The sequence below is a fragment of the Acanthaster planci genome, linkage group LG11, assembly GCF_054643075.1.
Source record: "Acanthaster planci isolate LZ-2023a linkage group LG11, COTS_SCS, whole genome shotgun sequence".
NCBI lineage: Eukaryota > Metazoa > Echinodermata > Asteroidea > Valvatida > Acanthasteridae > Acanthaster > Acanthaster planci.
The window spans coordinates 14,109,616-14,132,881 of NC_141787.1; the positions used below are offsets into that span (position 1 = coordinate 14,109,616).

Genomic DNA, 23,266 nt, shown 5'->3' on the forward strand with positions numbered 1-23,266 from the left:
TGGCTCGACCTCATCAATCGAATGACACTTTCGTTGATCGTCGTCAAATTTACCGGACGAAGGGCACCATGATCCTATTATGGTGAACCCAGTTACCAATACCAGTTACCAGAACCCAATATCTATGTGGTAAACACTGCTACTGACAGTAATGGCCGTATGGCTAACCATAATTATGTTTGCTAATCGAGGGGCCCGGATTGCAAAATGATGACACCACTCATCTTCCCACTGTACCGGTTCACGGTTCTATAATTGCACTCGAACTTTGTGGACTGCACGTCGCGCCGTCGTTTTGGCGCAGGGGTAGACTTCTGGAATCTGGGCATCAAATCCTTCTGCCCTAAACAGAGTTGATAACCTTAAATATTAGCAGAAATCGCACATGGATTTCATCCTGTTTACGCAGCGGCGTTCCACTGTATATGCCAACCAAACGGTAGAGGCATTCTATTCTTCATTGACTTTCAAGCAATGTTCTCATAATTTGGTCGTGGCTGGACGGGAGTCCGTTCATGGTGCACCTGCTTCACTCATTAACGTCACAAGGACAGACAGAGGGGTCGGAAATGACTACGCGACAAACTTAAAATCACTTCTTACTTCTTTTAATGGCACGTCAGTCAAATTAAAAATACAGATGAGGTTTACAGTATCCATATTATCGCACGCACACTAATGACAGAACCGTTGCTGAAGGACACACAGTCCTCTAGTAGAACCCAAACCTACAAGTTAAGCGTCTCAAACCGTGATGTTAACTCCCTTTTCAGGTAATTACAACTAGTCAAGTCTGACGGAGATTTTTTTTTTCAATGTAGCGTCAGTGGTGTGGGAACCAACATTATGGATCAACAAAATAGGCCAACATTCTGTGCACTCGAACGTATGCAATGTATATTATGTGGTTGCGAAGTCTTTCATTTCAAGTGGTGGTTACGGAGTTAGACCCCACGAGGATTTTTTTGTGTCATACAACCGTGACGTGCGTGTGTTGATTCCATGCAGCATTTAACGTATTTCGGTTGCAGAAAAAAATTCTAAACAAATAAAATATAGAAAAACAATCGCCGCTTTATATATAAACACAACTTATTTGCAACATTTATACAAAATCAAATAAAGCCTTTTTTTATGAAAATCAAAATATACAGAACCGCACACACATATACATTGGAAGGTTTTCGAGATAACACTCTGTGCCTATTTGTATTAAAACAAAACCAATCTGACAAAAAAAATATACATACGTACTTTTTATATCCGCATTAGGTTTGTGTATACCGTGAAACTAACATCTCCAATTTCTGTTTGTAACCTGACCAGGTTTTGCGGACCAATTCAGCTTCTAAATAATAGCCGATGACATTAATTCAAGGTGTAATACCTGGGCTGTTTTGCATATTTTTCGGAGGTCATCTAAAGTTACTTTGCAATCAAAATGGAACAATTGCCAGTTAAAATCAAGCAAATTATGATTTAAAAAAATGATCGTCTCGCCCAAGACGGCGGACGGATAATTTCAAAATACAGTGAAAGAGCTCGGACAAAATGCAATCAAAGATAACAGCAGAGATAATAACCCTCCGAATTATACGATCATAAATAAATTTGTCTCTCTGTACCTTCACAACATATAAATCCACAAATTAATTATTGTTCTTCTCACAACGAAGTATTCTTTAAAAAAGTGACTGTGAGCCATTCCACTGTTTAAATTGGACGGGCAACTTTTTAATGGCGGTTCCTTAAAATGGCCAGTTGTGCCACGCTAATCACGTGACACCAGTTTGCTTTAACTTGAGCGTCCGTTTGTATCCTCAACTCCGACACCTTTTGACGTCAAGCACTGATAGCAACCTTCGGTTGAGAGTTACCATAGAAACAAACGCTCAAAAAGAATATTAAAAGTATTCAGTATCCGATATTCGAATTTGTAATAAAGCACTCAAAACATTCCTCAAAAAATTCACATGCATAATTTACCCTTAGAAACTCCTGGTTTTCGTTGTTCTACTTCTAATACATTTTTGTATCCCGTTAACGACTGGAATGAACAAAACAGATCGCGAATACAATTGCTTCAAACTCTCCTTTAAAAAGATACATGGTACAATCCGGATTCGATTTCGATTAATTTCATACATGTGCACAGTTCCAGACCAGTGAAGATTACGTGAACTACGTGACACGAGGAGATAATTTGCGCTCGATTCGTAACGTACAGATCGCTGGAGGTAAATTCATCACACAGGCTAAGATTAGCGTTCCTATGCATCACGCCATACACAGCTTGTATGTCAAAATGGGGTTGTCTGGATTACCAGTGATTTCCAATTTATTTATGTGCCTGGTACACGTTATCTGTTTTGAATACAGGAACCAACAGTGCGTAAAAAACTCAGTTTAACTATATTATGGAGCTTTAGGTTTAACCTATCCCAATGTTGCTCATTTCGTGTACAACGTGCCCAAGTCGGGCGCAGAGGTTCGGTGAATTATTTGCTGTGATGTGTGTACTCGCAGTTCGCCAAGCACGTTCATACACATTGTCCGTGCATGTGCATTTTTACCCAAATTTTTACCACATCCGGAGCTGCATTTGCGAGTGGTGTCACTTTTTTTCTCGAAAGGACAGTCCTAAGTCGTAATGCTCTAAAATTTTAACTCCCAACTTAATACATGTAGTTGCCAATTTTTATTCGACTCGTTCAGTCAATGAGGCCGGTTATACATCTCAAGAAAAAAAATGTTGAAACGGGAATCTTCTTTCAAGATGCACGCACCGGTTATGTAACTCTGCGTAGCCTACAAGGGGAAGCAGATTGTCGTCACATCTACCAAGTGTTTAAAGTGCGCAACGCAATTACAGGTACAATCATTTTTCCACTCCGACCTGTGACATCTTTTAAAAGCACCATGAAGTGATCGCTCATTCTGCAGACACGGAATGGGCACAAACACGAAAGTACGGATTCTAGAGTACCGAAGTGAAACGTCACGCGCACAATTAGTGTGTAAAAGGCATTAGCGCAAAAACCAGCGCGTGAACCAACACGCGCGCGTATTCCATTCGTTTGCACTGCACTTTCTGGTTCACAGTGACGTCACACCTCGGTACTCTATTTGAACAGGGCCTGCATGTGCACTCACTAACTTCGACATGATACTGCGTTTGTACGCACTCAAACTTTTCAACAAAAAATAATCTTTATGTACACATGATAGGTATAGATGTATTTGATTTTTGGACATTACATTTGTTTGCATAAAAAACCCACATTATGTTTCGTTAATGGAAGACTCGTCCTTCAGAAGATTGGCTTCGTGCATCATTTCCACGATCTGGTCGCCAGCTTCGTAGAGCTCGGTGGGCAAGGACTTGCGGAACGCCCGTCGCGTCTCCTTCAAACTCTCGCCGTCGTTTCTGTCCAGGCGCATCATGACCTCCAGCGGGTTGGAGATGTGCAGGTACGCGAACTTGATGACGCTGAGGGCGGCCGTGTGCGCCTTAGTCCACTGCCACTTGTTCTTCAGTTGCTTCCACTTCTCCTTGGCGTTCTCCAGCCGCACGGCCTCACCGCTCCGGCCGTACTTGTGGATGAGCGCCTCCATGTCCGTGATGTTGCGGGGAAAGATGTGCGGCTTGATCAACTCCTCGGGCAGCACCTGGCGGAACACGTAGGCCTCCAGCTTGTAAGCTGCCTGACCGGCCAGCATGGCCCACTTTTCCTGTTCCCGCCGCCGGTTGTCGTCCTCCGGCTCCGGTGGCTGGCTCGCCGGGGCAGCCTCGCTGGGGCTTCGCGGGCTCCCAGCGCTGGTGGACCCACTGAGCGGCAGGCCACCGATGGTGAAGGTGACTCCATAGCTGGGAGGAGAAACTGAAACCTCGTCTTCGGATGAGGAGCTTTCAGACATACTCATGAGTGCCGTGTTTGGTTAGCTCGGGGAAAGCGCCTCGAGGTTAGTTCAGAGAAGCCATAGTGATGTAGAGACCGTTTCGCACCAAAACAAAACAGGAAGTGGCGGTAATCTAGTCGACTCAATCAGACTGTTTCGAGTACTTCGTACGCGCCCTGTGCTCTCAAACTACCGACGCCACTCGGAATCTGGTGCCGGTCTTAGAAACGTCTTCAGGGTGTCAGCGACTCCAGTATCCAGTTTTTAAAACAGTTCCAAGTAGGCTTAGCAAGTCCAGTGTAGATCTTGCGGTGTGCGTTTCTGTAATTTGAAAGAAAAAAAAGTTTGCTATGAGTTTTTCTAAAATCTAAAAAAGGATGAAAACAATATGAGCAGGAGCAAGCATTGCTCCGTGACGAGAAAGCAAAGTTGAACTGTCCTTCACGATATCTGCACTTGACATTTACAACAGCTTCCGATTATATCAACAAAACTCTGCGCTCAAATCGACGGCAAACAATACAGTTTTGTTACCTATACTGTACACATATACTTCACGTATAGGATAGGCCTATGTGTCCCGTCAACGCGTGATTTATTTTGAGATAAATGGTTATTCAACGACATATAGGTCACTTTTCTTATGCAAGTTGAGTTGACCCTGCCAGTGCCAGTTGAGAAACATAGCAACAGGGTAAGTTCATGTTGCTTGAAGTGATCGATTGCACACTGCGGGAATGATCTTCTCAAACAAATGGAGCGTGCTACTTGCAAGACGAATAGGTCAAGACTCGTAATGTGATGACGCTGATGACGACGCAGCCTGGCAGAGGGTTACTTCGCGTACAGACCGGAACACGAGCTTGGCGCGTGCACTGAATCACCGACAGTGATTGGACTACAGTCGCGCGTTAATGAGGGTGATTTGCATAGCCGGCCATGCGTGCAAAAACTGCAGTCAAGGTGGTCGAGGGCCTCCAAGTTGACTTCCAATCCAAAGGTCGGTGGTAAAGAGATACCGCAGCAAATCATACCCTGTACTTCCACTATACCACTGGTCGCCAAGATTGATGTTTTCAACTGCTAACGATGACAAAGCGAGTTTGCAACGCGCCTGGCCAATCACAACGCGTGAAATATGGCCACCCTTTTCAAACGCGCATTGGGTCTACAGATACTCGAAGGTGCACTTTTGTGAATCGCCCATATTCGGGAAATGAGTCAGATCGGTATTTGAACTGTGCATGCTCAAACGGCGTCTGAGGTCATTCTGACGCGCACGCGAAGTCTGCCCTATCAGCGTGACCCTACGCAGACTGCGCGCGCGTTTTGCTCCCAAATGACCTTGCGTCATTTAAATACCGCACAAGCTCATTGCCTCAAGACTTTTGACTTTGTAATTCTGGCTGATTGTGATGTACTCTAACAGAAAATGCTGACCCAATTCATGACTTCGTTAGACACTGACCACGTGTAATAAGCACATCAGTCTTACAATTAATCCCCGTCACTGTAGTAATTGCCTCGCAAGCCAGTGATGGAATGTTGCTCACAAGAACAGCATACAAGCAAGAGCGGAGAACGCATCCCTTGCTATAGTCCGACAGCTTGTATAAACACATCTTGGCGCGGCGATTCCTTAATAAATAATCGTGAGGACCATGATAAATTATGAGAGAGAAAATGATGGCATGAAAGCAGATACACTCCACCGTCCCTCCGGGAATTCTTCACAGTCGTGAAGAGGTGAGAACACGTCCCGAGCGCCCGAAGAAGTTAATGAATTCTGCCAAATTAATATGTCGACTGTCTGTTCAGCTTAATTTGCCCACCAAAATACAACGCCTTTTATCCCATTTTTTCTCAGTAGGAGTCGACATCATCGAAGCGAACGAATCTTTATCATACATTATGTCGTACAAGCTTGGAAATGCACGCGACTCGTGTATCTACTGAGGACTACTTTCCATGTGTAATTTAATTTTTCCCTTCCATGCGTATCCATTATTTTGGTGTCTTTAGTGAGGACATTTTCGTTTCTACTCGATTAGTCAGTAGGCTATTTCTGTCTTACAATCAGGCGTTGACGTCAATGACGGTACAAATATCACGCTGGAAATGTGTACGATCGCTCGGGCTCCGTGGCTCGACGCATCGATTTTACGTCGGGCTTATTGTTTTGTGAAGAAGCGAAGGGGGTCCGGCTCGGGACTCTTGGGAGAGAGAAAAATTAAAGAGAGGTAGAGTGCCGGAAACGCGACCGGTTGAATGAAGGAACACGATGACGAAGCACGCTTGACGGGCCATTCTCGGCGAGCCCTCTGGAACGGCGCGGCCTAGAAACCCGAAATCGGCCGGCCCCCATTGAGGTTTATTGAACGCAGGATCCGCCGAGAGATTCATTTATATGAGAGAATCCTTCGCCCCTTTTGCATTAGAAATAAAGAACGGGCAGTTGGCCGTCTTGCGTGGCCGGTTGGGGTATAGCCTAAGCTATGTGACGTCTGATTTCAAAAAGTTTGACAGGTGAAATTGCAGCAGGTGGCTAATGACAAATGGCCGGTTAAATTTTCTTTTCTTGCCCTTTCCAATGCCAAAGTTCTTTCTCTGAATCATCCAGTTACAGCTGGCTGTCAAAAAGTCACAAACTCAGTCTGTGACCATAGTAGTCTGGCTTTGAGCTGTAATGCCGTATAAATGACGCACTTATAACAGACGTCAGTTAAGCGAGTGATTGAAGCGAGGACATGCGACTTGGCGCGCTTTGATCCAACAGAGCATGCGTGCTTAATCTGAAGGTGCGCATGGGGTCAGGATGCTACCAACCTCGTTCCCATGGGTACGATCTTGTGCGATCCAACCCCTGGTATTGTATAATTGAAATATCCTACTATTTGGAAGGAACGCACACGCGGCCCATGGAGTCGAGGATGGGATGCTACAGAAGCGTGCACTGTCAGTGACGCGCACGTACAACGACACGATGCTTACATCACAATGAAGCCGCTGTTTTGTCTTATATTCCAGAAAACATCACCTGCACAATAATTATTTACATTTACAAACAGGAAGCCCGGAAAAATGTCGGCAACGAGTGAAAAGCTCGGTTTTGAAAAAAGGTTATAACTCTTCGTGACTCCATAATATCACCACATCTTTGAGATTGTGTGATTACTTCACAGAATCGTAAAACTTAATATATCTGCCAAAATAACACGACGTTTTCCACAGCAAGCCTTCTCCCCAAGCTAATAATAATCGCTGCCTATTCTGCGGCCCACCTCAAATCTGGATCAATATTAATCCGCCTGTGGCCTTCTTCCATATATATTACCATCGTATACCCCCCCCTTCCTGCTTTCATTACACTATAATCAGATGTCCACGCACTGCTTATCTCCCACAAGCATCTAGAGAATTCACAGACGCGGGACGTGCGCGGGTTCCGCTGAATGCGCGCGGCCATCGAAAAAGATGCCTCCTCCGGGGCAAACCTCGAATGAATTCGGAGCCTTTTAATGATATGAAAGATTTCGTTGTGTCTCGGTGTGAAGTCATTTCGCAATGAGATACCTACATCTCCTTAGGGGATGGGTCTATAAGTCACAGAATTCTCAAATCAAGATGCCTTAACGGGTCCTCCCGCCTTCTGCTTCTTCTTTTTTTTTTTACCCGCGTGGCAAACGGGTTGCAAATTCGTAATCTTTTTAAGTGGGCTTCGTCCGATGTGCCCCGCGGTTCAGATTACCGGTTGCCTTTACTGCCTTTACTGCAACAGTAGGCCTAGATCCCCACGAAATTGCACGTGGGGTAAAACAGTGACCGATGACGACAATTGCTCGCTCGTCAACATTTGGATAACAGCCATCTGAATGTGACTGGCTTGTTATAAACGACCAATAGGGCAGCGTGATATCGATTTTCTTCAGATAATTTGATGACGATTCGTCCCTCGTCTATTGTTGAAAATTATCCGAAATGAAGGCTTTTCGAAAAACAGACAGCAGGCCTAACTCGGCTCTATCTCGAAGCTACTGTGGTCTCCATGCAGCAGGTAATTCCGGTAGCAAAGGGAATGATTTAAACAAAAATCTAGAATTTTTCTTATTTGGAAGTAAATCATGTTTTCAACCCAATTGCGAGTATCGCTTTGCCTCCAAGCGCTACATACACTAACTACAATGGGAAGCAGTGCTGACATGAAAGCACAATACAATATACTTGTCATGTTCATAACAGTGCCACATTGCCAATGCTAATTTGCAGTATATTCTGGGCGACACAATCACCGGAGACTTCACAAAAGATCTTTAAGTGTACTTAGGTTGAAAAAAAATCATCGTTTCATCCTCGACGGACCTGATAACTTGGTGTTGTCATGACCGAGCAGAAAAGTGCAGGCCACTTCACCAGACAGGTCTTGGAAGGCGCGCAATGAGCCCACAGTGCAATTCTGAAGAACTATTCTGACGAGGCATCTCATCCGTAAAATCGTAATTTAAGGGCCCATCGTGACATATGCATGCATGCAAGGAATGATGAGACTTTGGGGCTTATCTTGCATCTGCCGATTTCGGCATCTGAAATGATTAAGAACGAATTCTTATCGTCTTGCTTTCGGCAAACCATTATCTATAATGGCACTAACGGCGCCCACGACGATCGTGACGAAACCGTTGTGCCGAATGCCGATTCAAAAGAATCGATCTTTTGCTTTGTATTTAAAGGAGTGTAACACTAGACGTTCCTATAAAGATAGGACGTGCTTTGTTGGAGTGCATGCCAGCTTGGCTGAGATGGATCTTGTCAAGCGAGAGCCCAGCGATCGTGCTCGCCGACCGAGATCGGGCAATCCATGACGATTTTTTTTTAACTGTCGTCGCTGGCAGTTTCCTGCCGCATCAGTGTCGATGGTGTTCTTGCTGCCACACGCTGATTAAATGTCGGATGCTTAGTTGGATCAGCTTTTGGCTAAAGACGATACATCAACATTATCCTGACTTTACTCCAACTTGGTTTGGGACTTCCTGGAAATATATTTACCAGTTTACAGGTTATCACAGGCCACACTTGAACCATGAACATCGGGTGAAAAAATGCTATATTTAGACGAAATGTTAATGTTTGCAAAACTCGGGGGCGGGCCTACACGGGGCGTCGACATGAACAAAGACGGCAGCTGGATTTGCAACACTCTGTGACAATACTGGAATTAACAGAGTGCTCCAAGACAAGCATGTACATAAATAGTACATAGGCTAGAACATGTATGCATTGCGAACTGCACAGAGCAATTTCACAGCAGTGTATTAACGGAGTACCAAACAGTAGGGCTCAAAAGGAAAGGTTTTTCATCACTTTTGGAACCAAATTATTTCTCGGGTGTTAGGACGTATGAAATAACGCAGGAGTTAATGGCTGTGGCTGTAGCCACTTCCCACAGAATTGTGTGTAATTTCCAGCCGCAGCCAAGTAGACACGGCGCCGAGACTGCATGGGAAACTTCTGAGTCGCATGGCGGCGGCAAACACGTGACCAGTCCACTATTGCGTCAACCCGAGCATGCGCACATTAGCTCAACTGAAAACAGCAGTGCATCGTAAAGTCTCCTGCATTCGTTTAGCTCATCCTCAACGCTGTTGATACTTGTATCTACAACGTTAACGTTTGTACGGGTGATTAAAATTAGAACGAGGTCCAGGAAACAACCTTGCCTCTAGCCTATTTTGTTTCCTTGACAGTTTTAAAATAAACACAACTGTGTTCGAACTTCCTTTTCATGCTACACCTGAGGCTGTTTTTGCTCTCAGTCAATACTTTCATGTCCGTGTTGGCTTCCTCCATAATTAGAAACGTCAACGTGACTGTTTTCACCAATGACTCCACTATACACGCCGGGAAATCAAGGAGGAAACTCCGACAGTGTTCTGAAGCCTCAGTCGGCAATAAGCAGTGCTGCTGGCGGAAGATAGTTAGAAAAAAATTGTAAAAAGATTGTGCGGGGGGGGGACGGTTCAAACCCAAGATCTGCTGCTTTCATGATGATGCAAGCGTCCGTTTTCACCCCCAATTTCGCCCTGCACCATAGGCTTTGATGACCCCTGAATCAATTCCTGGCCTGTCAGACGTCACGGGCATAGAGCGAGTTTTAATACATGCAATCCCAGCGCCTCGTTGCAAGGGTTAAACACTCCTTATGACTGGAATCAAGGCTATGAATGTTTTGTAGGTTTTACTCATTCATACCGTTGTCTCGAATAGAGACTAATGTTCGCTTTTCAACAGGAATGGATCCTGTTCAATGTCCCACGCAATTGCCGAGTGGTCAAGCCCTAACAAATTGTTTCCTCATTATTATGATAAATCGCCTCCGGGAATTTTGTACCAACGACTAGCGGTCATTACCTCCTTGAAGCGGTCGGCCAGACGTGTCATCAGTTGGGGGGTCAATCACGGAGCAGTGTGCCGTCCTTGGTATTCAGAAGTACCGGCGTGCCAACAAGACAAGTACATACATGTCATTACCCACCCTCAGCTGGCGTAACAATCCTTACAAGAAGCGAAACAGCATGCGGCAATGTCCTATAATAAACATGTAATATCCTTTGCGCTATATACCCTCGTCATTCCAGCAATGATGCTGACCTGAATATTATGGAGACATGTAACACCAACGCTGCGTTTACAGTTAAACGTGTCCTCTTAATTAACACCAATACTGTCCTCGGCGACTCCTTGGAGATTGGGGATACCGTGCGAACTCGCTGTGGCGGCAGTTGCTGCACAGTCATGCAGCTGAACAAAATGTAATGGATTTATGTTAGGAGATGGATGAATCACTCTCTGACTACAGTTCAATCTGCGGTTACCTTAACCACTCTGGAACAGGCCTCGTGCGAGCTTGTCAATTTTACACACTAGACCTATCTATAATCATAGCCTGCGATTACTTCGCCGCTCCATTTCAACAACAGAGCTCAAAACAAATCCAAAATACAAGAGCTAAACACTTGATCAATGGCTGCACCGTTCCTCGTTCTTGCTGTCTCCTAATCTTCTTTTGGGATGAGTTCATTCCCTGGAGGACAAGTGATGCTGTCAGTATATAGCTCATCGCTTAATATACCAGACACCTGCAGAAATACGTGTTTTATAGGATGATGATAATAGTGTTCCTTTTCTTCTAAACAAGGGCAACCTACAGCCACAAAGTCACCACTTGTCATCAACGTCTTGCCCAGCATAACTGAATTACACCCTACTTACGAACAGTAAACGCCATCTTGCTGGGCAGTGTTTTACACTGGCTGCGATTGACTGCTGTACTTCGACCATGCAACAATTATCTGGTCTGTCTATTGACGATGTCGCTTGGAAAATTCTGGAGTGGTGGCAAGACTGACATGGAATCACAGGGAGAAGTTAAGTCGCAAAATTCTAAACTTCCAAGAATACCTCCCCTAAAAAGTTCAAAGCGTTGGAAATGTCACGACAATTGCTGTACAGGTGCGATTTCAGTAAACTTATTATTGCAAGACCCGGCTCTTGTACCACAAATTAAGTCTCTGCAGCGCATCGACGCGACGCTCGTGTTTGTCTCTCGACGCACATTAGCTGGCACGGGGCGAAATAATTTGGAATTACAAAAGCCGACAACTGACTAAAGGGCACCAATATTTGTTTCTGCTGTTTACTGAAAGGATACCGATCGTGTTATTGTTGGTATACTGTTATCAGTATCGTTACCGTTTCGATTTCTTGGGTATCGTTGCAAAAATGACAAAGCAGTTCGGAGCGAAATGAAGGAGGCGGCAACGGGATTATCTGGTCTAACTGTCGTGTCACCCTTACCATATGCTCTGCATATCAATGGGCTCTACGAAGAAACAACTCTTAGATCTGGCCTATTCATGCAACTTAGCTGCCGTATGACGGCATAAGACTGAAGTGTCCAAGGAACAGTGGTTGTCCTTTTCTTGTAAGTACAGTACATGCAGTCCAGCTTTGACCAATGAACAACAACAACACACAAAACTGCGCTGGAATACGCAGCCACCGCAACTAATTTACTTCTAGCACACTTGAATGGGTCAAGACCGGTTTCCCAGAATGGCTCGACTTTACCGCGGGCGTTCAAACAAGATAGTGTGGACCGGTCAAGATCGTGGACTGGTCAAGATAGTGGACCGGTCACTGCCGTGGCTATAGCTGTCTAAAGCATGGTTTTCGCTGAGAACCGGACCCAGCCGGATATGACCCGTGTGGCGTTACATCAGGACTCGTATATAGCCTATTATAGGGCTCAATATGTGTAGGCCTACATTATGGATCGCTATACCCGCTTGAGTGCAGATCATGTCTCAGCAAAGGAAAAAAAAGCCCAACATACCATGGCTTTCCCCGCGGGGCGTGGTTCTTGTCTGCATTAGCTTTGGTGACTTTCAGGATAACATCAAACATTAACCAGGATATTCACAGGCCTATATATGCTGACAGAAGTCTCAGAATTGTCATTCTATAGTTTTTGAAGCTACCGTGCACACACCTGCGTGCAGAATTCAGATCATTTTTTTATGAAACGGCTGTTGACGGATTTAAAAAACAAATTGTCATACGATTTTAATCGGACACATTGACTCACAGGGAGCTTGATTATTTCACCATCTGGCTCTGGAGCACGCCAGAGCAAAAAGTTGGTTTCAAGAAGTCTGAAAAAAATTAAACATCACACTCAATTTTCGTTATTTGAAATTTTAAGAAAGCTCATTGTTCTGAAAGTGTAATGTAACAATTCCAGTTGTGCTCAAAGTCACACTGAAAATATTTTGAGAGTGAATGGTTAATTTTTGCACAATTTCTTAATGAATAAGCCCTCTTCGGACAAACACAAAGGTCTCCAATACCGGAAATTATTCCTCTATGCTTGGGCTGAACAAGATCGACACTGCAACTGTATCGTTCTTTTTAGAGCAGCAACAGTCTCCAGCTCAACCCTAACAGCCCTAATAAAAGGACAGATATGCATGTTCATGTTCAAATAAGGTCAGGACAAATCCCCATATTTTTCTTACGAAATTCATTACCAGTATCTCTCCAATACTGGCATTGCCATATGTCACGCATAATGATGTGAATCCATTTCAATGCTGAAGGGTTCCATGTGCCCGTCTTTTAATGAGGTAAAATGGAAAGTCTCCCCTCCAAAACTGAAGCAGTATGCGAATCGGAAAAGTCCACACGGAACAAGTTGGAAAAACGAAATGAAATCTGGAGTGAAGTCTAACGTGGCAGGCTTATATAATTTTTTATCATGGAGGGGGGGGGATGTTTTTATGAACAGTGCTCGCTCACGGCAGTTGATCGACAACAAGTATTGTGCTTACCTTCAACGCGTTAATGTATGACGTGACTCGTAGTCGTACCGGAGTAGTTTCCTCCTCGTCTCCAGGTCTCGGGGAAATTAAGCTCCACCAAGCATGACCATGCCGATATATATCACAGTCTTGGCCTACATAATTCGTTGTCTAGTCGACTTTATTGCAGACTGTATCTTCGGATATTTTTGTTCCTCTTGTTGCCGGCCCCACGCTTCGCGAATTTACACGTACATGCACTTCGACGTAAACATGGTGAACCATTCACCCAAGCTTCTTCACCGTTAAAGGAATGACCCGTTGCCGGCACACGTACCGGTACATGTACAGTATGTAAGCGCTTTGCATCAACAAAAATGCATGTGGCGCGCTATTGATGCGGCGTGTTGGCGCGCTGCATCGAGCTGATCACCTTTGCCCTTTGTTTGCGTGACCCGTCGTAATAAAGGTAGTTATTCATGACGCAGATAGCGTGCACGTTGCTTAGTGATGAATATTCCCGGAGGACCACCAGCTATGGGCAGTGTACGAAACGGGCTTCCAGAGCTACGGCTGGGTCTATTGTCTGCGCGTCTCAACGCATTTCCATTGGAGCGAAGACCTAGACCTAGCCCTAGACAAGAGATTCGGATGCAGCCTAAGTTACTCAGCATGCAGCCGCACCCGACCGGTAAAGGTGAACAGCGCCCTCATTTATTATCGATCCGACAAGTTTTCCTCTTTAAAGAGGTGTTTTAAGTCGCTATAGGTTTTGATGGGAGAGGTGCGTCCAAACCACCGGCTGACGTATAAAAGTGTACATGTATTATTCGACTCTGAAATTTTCCCTCAAACGTAAAAAAGAGAGAAATGAGGTCTGCATTTGCTCTCTTTCTTGTGATTAGTGGCATCCTCAAAGTTTCACTTTTCCCGACTCATGGTGTGCTTGTGGGTTTTATTTTTAATACCACTATCAAAAGAATACATCAAAGCAATTAAACCTTTAATAAGGGAATGAGCGATTCTGTGCTAATTTTATTTATAAATGTACATTGTGGATGAAATCAATTGGCGGCTGGTTTTACGTCTCACCATAGGCCATGTGCACCTGAGGAAATGGTTTGGTGACTCACCCCATTCCAATTATAATCACAGGCCCGAGCGACAGACGCACGGACTATACGAGGCGTTGAAAGGTTCGACCATTATCTGAGTAGGGGGTGTAGTGCGTAGTGCCCAGCCATGATGGTTCATTCACTGCATCACCAATATTTCTCAATGCACAGTGTTCACCTTTCTTATCTCGAAAAAAATTACATTCATAGGAAGGGTGTACTGATAAAAAAAATTGCGTCTCCCTATATTTCAAAATGGTCGTGCCCAAACACGGAAACCTCCTCTCCAACATAACAGTACCGAGCCCGCTTATAATTTTGCTGAAATAGAAGGAAGTGACTGCCAACAATTACTGTAGGGGAAATGTGCCTTTATATAGTCGCCTGCAATAGCAGCCACAGGGTGTCAATACAACAACTGCCGTCCGCTGTATGCTTCTCATCTGAGTCCCCGTATTTGATAAGAGCCCAATCTTGGCGGGGAATTGTCTCAAGATTTAACCTGTGAGCTGCTTGCAAGGTGTCGGCCTCCATTGTGGGACAGTCGGGGTCAAGGCCGAAGCGCTGTTTGGAGCTCATCTCGCGGTGTGTTTTGCACTCATTTGTGAGCAGTCGATTATAGCATAGGAAAGATGCCGAGCACAAAGGTGGATCATACCAACAAACAGGGTAAGTAATAATTGCCAGAAATGTGTTTTCAGTCAGATCTCTTTGCCATATTGGCATTGACTTACCACCTGACCATTCATTTCAGAAGCACACGTTCGGGGGGGAGGGCTAAAGTGCTGAACGAACAACATTAGAACGGGGCGGGGCTTCGTCTCTCACTTTGATATCCACCTTGTGCGAGTTTACAACATTATATGCTTGGTCCTGTTATTAATGCATTTTGGTTGGTTATATTCGCTGTGAGGTTTATCATCTGCAAATTTCCCCCGCCAGTATCATGAAAAATTAAGAATTTGGTTGTCGGACTAGACACTTTCTGTACAATAATACGTACGTCATGTATTACAAGACCTTACGAGCCGAAACCGTGTTCCCTTTATTCGAAGAAGACAAGAAAAGACTCTTCCGCCATGATGGAAAGATTGACAAAATTTCAACAAGGCGTATAGCTGTCTTCGCTTTGAAATAAATCTTGGATAATAAAGCGCCCAGACGTCTGACTTCCGCCATATGCCCTTATTGTATTGCACGGTCTGCAAGCGATACTCGTCTAATTAACTGAACTGCACCCTTCATAATGTGTTACATTTCTCTGGCATCGTTTCGGATTTAACGACCAGGGAAAAAAATCCGGATTTTGGGGTCGATTTGAATCGGCGTCTTAAACAGTGCGCCAAAGTATGAATATAGCTAGCCGTGAAAGGAAGTTGAATCGGCGTATTCGTTGATAATCCCATTGGGAAATCTCTGGAAATATCTCAAATATACCAAGGCATCCTTCAGGGGGAAATCCCTGTTGGTTCGCCGACCTTGGGTGAGCAGTTTCCTCTTTTATATCTATTCACTGAAACGTGAAGGGTCGGTGCACAGCGGCACGCAGAGCTAGCCTTTTCAGCATTCAACAAACCTGCACGCACATGCGCAGTATGGACGCAGGGCCATTACATTGTCGTTTAGTTAGAGCACAGCAGCTTTTGACATTGTGTGGCATTTGGACCCTGGTGATTACAAAACACATTGAACAAAAGTTGGTCTTTTTCCCGAGTAATTGCTGATGAAAGTTCACGGAGTTTTTATTCGGAGAGAACAGAGATGTTATATGGATCTACATATCATTGTATAGTACTTCGGTAAACAAACTTTTGTTGATAAATTATTATTTCATTTTAAAGCAATTACAGAACGAAATCCAATACAAAAACAAAATAATAAAGAAGAAAAGGTGGTAAATACGATATGCAAAAGTTGATAACGAGTGAGATATTCCCTAGTTTTACTTCTTATCTTCAGTATGCTGGGCATCTTATATATAGTCTAACTTCAAAGATATTCGCTGTTCCCATAATTTGTGATGTGATCGTCGAGCACAGTGATTGTCGAAGACACATGTGATCGTCGAGCACAGTGATTGTCGAAGACACATGAGATTGTCGAGCACAGTGATTGTCGAAGACACATGCGATCGTCGAGCACAGTGATTGTCGAAGACACATGTGATCGTCGAGCACGGTGATTGTCGAAGACACATGTGATCGTCGAGCACAGACTCACAGTCTAGTCTTAGCAGTGGACCAGTGTGTTATATGTCCACTAAATCTGTATTCAGATGTTTTTCAGTTCATCGATCAGTCGTCTTTCCCGAAGACCGCGTTTTCAGTACCATGTCAGTTCAATTTCATTTGCACAGCGGTGCACCGCACAAACAGTTCAACAGAGTGATTTCATTAAGAGACGATTTTGGCTTCTCTCCCTCAAACATTTTCTCTTTATGGATACCAGATGGCAAGTGAGCTCAACAACCACCCACAGCATGGCTCCTATCCAGTTGCACAAACAGGAAACTCTGAAATAAAGTCTGTTTCCTGGCTGATTATATCAGTTGTTGATGAAAGCAACCTTAGGCTGCATCCCAATTTGTTGTCTAGAGCTAGGTCTAGGCTTCACTCCCAGTGGAAATACGCGGAGTCGCAGACAATGATAGACCTAGCCGTTGCTCTGGACTGACACGGACTTACCAGCTTAGGATAAGCATAGGCGATGTTCCCAGTGAGGTTCTGCCTGGGGGTGTGCGCGCGTATAAAAGGCAAAACAGCTACTCACCTCGTCTGCCTCACTGGAACACTAAAAACGTATAGACTGATCCGATTAGACGCCATAACTGTGGTGGCGCCGCACTCACACGCACATTCCTCGGCTTGACGCGCGCGTGCATTTGGCAAATCACGACACCCTATTGGTCAAAGAGGCATGTAATGGCTTCTTATGCTGGTTATCGATCGAATTACACTATATGCCAATATCTCCACTGACGAGCATAAATTTGGTCTACTTTTGTGCGTTGGAAGTCTGTGTTGCGTCAAATCTTAATACGCGATTTTGAAACACTTGGTCGACAGTCTAAACGACCCACCGACTTCTGTTAAAACAAAAATGTGCATATTCCACCAGGATATTGATTTCACCAGTATCGCTTTCTTTGATTCTTAATATTCGAAGAACCGAATATGAATTGTCGTGTCAAAGGGCAAAATGAATGATCCACATCGAAACAATTGCAAGGCAGTATTCCGGAAATGCCCACTCCTAATTTTTGTCTTGCCTTGCGTTATCCCCCACCGATCACCCCCCCCCCGCTTTTCAAACCAATGGAGCGCTCGTTTAAAGGGGACTAGCTCTTCTGCAGTATTTTCCGGAATACTGCTCTGCTCTACAAATTCACCATCCAAGTTCTTTTCCCCTCTTGTTACGATGGTTAATAATGGCTACCGATTGTTGTATTTTTCATTCTAGGCGGGAAACAGTGGGGGAAGCTGAAAAAGGACCAGGAAGAGGCTTTAGAAGCGATTAACGAGGTAGCTAATTTAATGAACTATTTCGGTTTAAATATTCGACTTTTGTTTAATGAATAATTTCCCTCTGAACCGCTGTAAAGGGCCGTTTGTTGTGCTTATAACTTCCTGGTTTGTGGGTTTGCCGGTTGGTTTCTTGGTTTGTGCTTGGGCTTGGATGTCATGTTCGTCCCCCCGCCCCCGTTACTGGTACTGAGTTTATAATCATCAAATAATTTCATTTAACGATTCAAGAATGGACTGGGCCACTATAACCTTTGCCCAGTTTCCAGACACGATGCTGCCCACGTGATCAAGTCTCTGAACTATTTCCATTTACGATTGTAGGTTATACTGTCTAGTATTTCGACAATACCTTTAATTGAAATGAGGCACCAAAACGCGTGCGATCTTACTGATTCCACACGTATACTGTTGCTTCCCTGTGCTCTTTGGAAAGACGAAGGGCTCTTTCACTGGTGGAAAAATCCATCTCTTGCAAAATTGGGGGAAAAAAACAAAATGGATTCTGAGCTATGTGCAGCATGAGGCATAGGATGTATCTCATCAGACAAATAGCAAGCATAACCAGGGATCACTTCCCTAACCTTTCCGGCTTGCGTTTACAACGTGACCTCCAGTTCCACGACATATAGAGGGTCACTATACATGGTGCCTCGCCTTGTGATGCAGGATTTAAGCGCGCAAATACGCATGGTCATCAACACGAGAATAACGCTGCAGTAGACGTTGAATCCAGACGTTAACTATTAAACACTAATTAACGTTTAATTTCGTGTAAAAAGTATGTAGGATTGTCTCAGCATGGAGTAAGACTTTCCGATTAAAATGTTGAGTCCTGATGAGGCCCACATTTTTATATATTCAACACAGTATGATGATGAGCGTTGTCTCGAGATAATTTATACATTCATGTGACCACATTATCATAGAGTGACCTTAATGTTATTTTACAAGCGTTACCAGTGACCCAGCCTTTTTGTAAATCGGTGTCCCGGCTTAAAGTCGTCATCAGTGACAACTGTTTTCTTTCAATCTGCAGGAAATCATCAAAAATGGTGAATACAGCTCGTATGAAGATCTCGAGGAGAGGCTGAACAACTACAAAGGTACTGCAGTTTTTAGATGCATTTTTTTCGAGATGGTCACTTTCTTTAATTAAATTTAACGGGACCTACCGATGCTCTGTAAAACTGTTTTTAAAAGAATCTCATGGAAGGATCTTTGCACTGAGTCAGTCTGTTCGTAAGTAGTCAATTATTCATTTTCATGATGAATCTATGCTTGTCCCTGGCCTGATATGCCGAATTCAAATGGGTCCAATCATAGCACTTGTTTATGTTTTGTGTGGCCTTTAAATAAAGCCCAAAATAAGCCAATACAGTTCAATCAAATAATGGCACAAAACAGTGATAGTAGATATTCTTCTTGGCCTTGAATTCTATATTTCCAGGCGATACGAGCTTAACATTTTTCAATCAAACATAAAGTTTAATGGGTTAAATTGTTTTCCACCTTTTGCTGCCTTTATGTTGTTTGGATTATTTCAGCAAGCTACAGGAAGGTAGTCTATCGAAACTAATTCGGGCCGATTACGAAACCAATATACTCCAGGAAAGTTTGGTTAGCGCTAGTTTTGTAAACACATATAAGGAAATCGTTCATTGGTGGCCCGTTGTTACATTATAGATAGCAAAGACGAAATTGCCAGAATGGCAAATGTGCGATAAGCACACTGCTCCAATTATGCATCAGACCAGCGCGTCAAACAGGAAGAGTGGATATTTTATGTGATTATCACTTATGATAGTGGTTAGCACTGCCTACCACTCCTATATTAAATGCGGGTAACTCGGTTTCCCACTCACGCCTGAATGCGCCTATCCATAGTACACGGAACACATCGCCAGATGTCGATTTGTGAGCACAATTTGTGGCCGAAGAAAAAATTGCGAGTTTCTGCCTGACTGGATCCAGTAGGACGGCCGCCGTTTTGAGTTAATCTCCTCGAGCTCTGAGTGAGATTATTCACCATTCAATTAGCACACATCGATGTTGTCAGCACGTTCGCCGGTTGTCCCTTTCGAGAAATTTTAGGAAACCGATTTGGCAGGTTATTCCTGAAATGCGACGAATGACAACAAAACTATTTTGACCCTTTTTTTTTGGAAGTCATTCACCAAATTAAGCACAGCAGTTTTATATTTTGCTGGTTTTTTTTTTAAATTTTGGGCTGGTAGACGGATGGCGAAATATTTAACAAAATCGAATGCATCTTTTACCGGTACGCACCATTTTAGATACTGATTTATTGTTTCAGTGTATTGATGGTCTGGAATTGTAAATCGTAAAGAATGCATGTGACTTCGAAAAATTTTGTTGCCTTGTTTAAAAATTACTTCCTTTGGCGTTCTTTCAGAAAAGTTTATCGAGTATGATCTGGATAACTCCGGTGATCTTGGTAAGAATAAATCTTCATTAAAATATTATTCTAAGGTTACTGTTTGGGCCAAAAATGTTTCACTGGTATACCTTTTCATAGAATAATCATTGTCAACCAGTTTTTTCCTTCACTGGTACTCGTGATATTTCTGGCTTTAACAATGTGCACGCAGAATGTTTTCAAGAAAAATGGTGTTTTTTTCACCGTCGTATATACAATTGGGGCGACGCACGCACAGGAGACGTCTCTCTTAGTCACTGTTGCGCTTCTGTCCAAAACCAATGGCTGGCACGAACAGCAAAAGGATTTTTCACATTGTGTAATAAGTAGCTGTCTTAACAACCAATAATAAACACTAATGCTAAATACTAAAACGCAAATAAGGCCTTTTCTTTTAACTAATAGGCCAAATAGTAAAGTTTTAGACAACTCTGACACCAATCAAGGGTGGTGTTTCTCGAAACGTTTATGACTAGAGCAGACAATATGAGAGTTTATTTTTACGAGTCCTTTTGGACTTTATTTGTACTTCTTAAAGATGACAAGGACGTCACCTTCATGATGGAGAAGCTTGGCCAGCCCAAGAACCTCCTGGAAGTGAAGAAGATGATTGCTGAGGTGGACACCAACCGCTCGGGTACCATCAACTACAACGAGTTCATCGAGATGATGCTAGGCAAGAAGAACAGCGTCCTTAAAATGTGAGTGAACAAGAACGCATGCGTTTCCAGGTGGTCTGGGCGTGATAGAGACTGAAAGGGGGGGAGGAGTTCCTGTAAGGGAATATTGCTCCACTCCTTCCCCAGGCTGAAGGTAGGGATCTCAGCTGCCCTTCAATTTTCTGATCGTGAAACTGAAAGCTGAACTTAAAGCAGATTGAGCTGTAACCTACCGTATGTGTTTGTATCTATTGCAAACGGCATGTTTGGCGCTTCATTGTGTTTTTCATTGTGACGCCCAAAACCAGCCTTGGCTAATTTGAGTGTCATTCAGCATGTGACCGACAATAAAATACTCCATTGTCTCCACGTCACAGGATATTAAAAATGTTGCAGGTCGGCCCGTTTCTAGCGATACACCAGACAACGTGCTCAGTCGCGCGATCATGTGGACGTATCATGTGACACGGAAATACCACATCCGCGCCAATACCGACGTGTGAACAGCGAACATGAAAAATAAATAACACAAATGTGTCCATATTTTGTCGTCTGGAAATGGATCTCAAATTGCAGAAGGTTGCAGAAATTGCAGAAGTCTTATTTGGAGGCAACACAGCACCGTCAAGAAATAATACTTCCCAAGACTCACAACTGGCTAAACGCTGATGCAGCATCATTTTTTGTCGGCTCCTTATTCACTGGAATTTGTAACTCGATTATATTCTTTGCGATAGCCTTGGCTGTCTTCGATTCAGCCGAGGAAAGTGGCATTAATTCAAGTTAGAGTATTGTATTGATGGATTTCAAACATCTTTTCATTTTTTTCAATTTGGTTTTTTGTTTTTTTGTTCTTGATTTTCTAGTATCCTGATGTTTGAGGAGAAGAAAAAAGGAAAAGAACAGCCAACGGGCATTCCTCCAAAAAGGAGCCTAGAGGACCTTCCTTGATTTCAACCGAAGTCAGAAAGCTATGCATTTTCTGTCCGATTTTTGTTACCAACGAACAGTGATTTTTTTCGAATTGTCTGCAGTTTTTGTTAAAGTTGAGCAAAGTCATCGCGTGCTTCTCTGTATTATAAACCAGACTATATTTCCAGGCTTCCATGCTGTGTTTAATTTTGCAAGACACACTGCTTGTTTAACGTCTAACAGATATTACCGGTGTCTCTTTCATCGACTGTCTTTGTCATTGAATTTTTTTTTCGTGTAATGAGTGACCACTGTCTGCGAGTATAGTTTAATTGCAACGACAGTCTGCTCAGAAAACTACTAAGCAAACTTTGGCTTCCCGGCAAACCCAAGAATTTTTTTTTAATTAAAAAGAATAAGACAGCTACAGTGACATGCTATTTTTTCCCTAAAGCGAAATACAACATAAATCTAAATTCAGGCCCAAAAGTAGAGCGAAATTGAAGTGGAAAGAATCTAACCAACATTTGGAAATAATTATCAGTTTTCAGTAAAATGGTTTCAAACTTATAGGCCTAGACGGGTTACGGACCATATCACCAGCATTTATCCTCTTTATATAGATATTACCGTACAAGAAAAGCAAAGCAAAAACGAAACCAGCTAACCTAATTGCTTGCTATGAAACATCAGAATTTTTGTGTAAATATCATCGCTAACCATGCCTGCATTTTACTGAATTAGTTATTACCTTTGTACATTTTCTCACAATTTTTATGTTCTGCCCGTGAGACTGATTCATTCCTTTTTATGGTATGTATAATTTCGAAAATGGAATTTATAATTGTCTTATAATGTACGAACTACATAATTGTAGACATTATTGTTCTCAAGAACTTGTAGATTACGTTTTGAGTAGATTGTGGCAAGTATTGTGTGGGCTCGATAGAATGGGTGTTGTTTTGTAATAATCCCATTCATTCACAGAGTAATTTAAAGCATGTTTTTACTTGAGTTTATATTGCCATTTGTGGTGTTTTTTTTTTCCTGTTCACTTGCAATAGAACCTTTCCTGGAGTTCTGCTTTCGAACTATCCAAACAGTGTATAGAAAGTATTATTGTACATGGAGATGCTTATGTTCAAAAAGAATAATAAACACCAATATTTTGTATGTAATAGTTGTAGGAAATCCTCCTCTGTATTGCCACCAGCGTAATACGTAAACGCATCCTGATGAGGCCGGAGCTGGAGCAAGAGAGGGCGCAATTTCCCTAACCGCGGATGTTCCTTTGGTCGGAACTACACTTCGCTGCTTTAAGAATGACTATAGGACATGCACGCGAAATGACAACTCTCCGCCAACG

At 43.3% G+C, this 23,266-nt stretch overlaps 2 protein-coding genes across 3 annotated transcripts; one reads left to right on the forward strand and one right to left on the reverse strand.

Annotated features, from left to right (window-relative positions):
- Positions 1-592: 592 nt before the first annotated feature.
- LOC110976366 (uncharacterized) lies at positions 593-13,697 on the reverse strand. 2 transcript variants are annotated; one of them, XM_022229565.2, is made up of 3 exons: positions 13,284-13,697; positions 12,290-12,445; positions 593-4,221 (listed from the first exon to the last, which is right to left on the reverse strand). In XM_022229565.2, the coding sequence occupies exon 3, from the start codon at positions 3,922-3,924 to the stop codon at positions 3,283-3,285; it is 642 nt and encodes a 213-aa protein (XP_022085257.1). In that variant the 5' UTR covers positions 3,925-4,221; positions 12,290-12,445; positions 13,284-13,697; the 3' UTR covers positions 593-3,282. The 2 variants fall into 2 exon arrangements, with proteins under 2 accessions (XP_022085257.1, XP_022085256.1); XM_022229564.2 differs by lacking the exon at positions 12,290-12,445.
- A 973-nt stretch (positions 13,698-14,670) lies between these two features.
- On the forward strand, positions 14,671-23,078 carry LOC110976415 (allograft inflammatory factor 1-like). The gene is made up of 6 exons (XM_022229663.2): positions 14,671-15,037; positions 17,828-17,889; positions 18,929-18,995; positions 20,306-20,347; positions 20,868-21,030; positions 21,855-23,078. The coding sequence occupies exons 1-6, from the start codon at positions 15,001-15,003 to the stop codon at positions 21,937-21,939; spliced, it is 456 nt and encodes a 151-aa protein (XP_022085355.1). The 5' UTR covers positions 14,671-15,000; the 3' UTR covers positions 21,940-23,078.
- Positions 23,079-23,266: the final 188 nt, after the last annotated feature.

Bases quoted from the DNA above. Each gene is read 5' to 3' on its own strand.
- LOC110976366 (XM_022229564.2), bottom strand. From the start codon at position 3,924: ATGAGTATGTCTGAAAGCTCCTCATCCGAAGACGAGGTTTCAGTTTCT.
- LOC110976415 (XM_022229663.2), top strand. From the start codon at position 15,001: ATGCCGAGCACAAAGGTGGATCATACCAACAAACAGG. The intron at 18,996-20,305 runs GTACTGCAGTTT...GCGTTCTTTCAG, and splicing joins GAGGCTGAACAACTACAAAG to AAAAGTTTATCGAGTATGAT. The intron at 21,031-21,854 runs GTGAGTGAACAA...TTGATTTTCTAG, and splicing joins AAGAACAGCGTCCTTAAAAT to TATCCTGATGTTTGAGGAGA.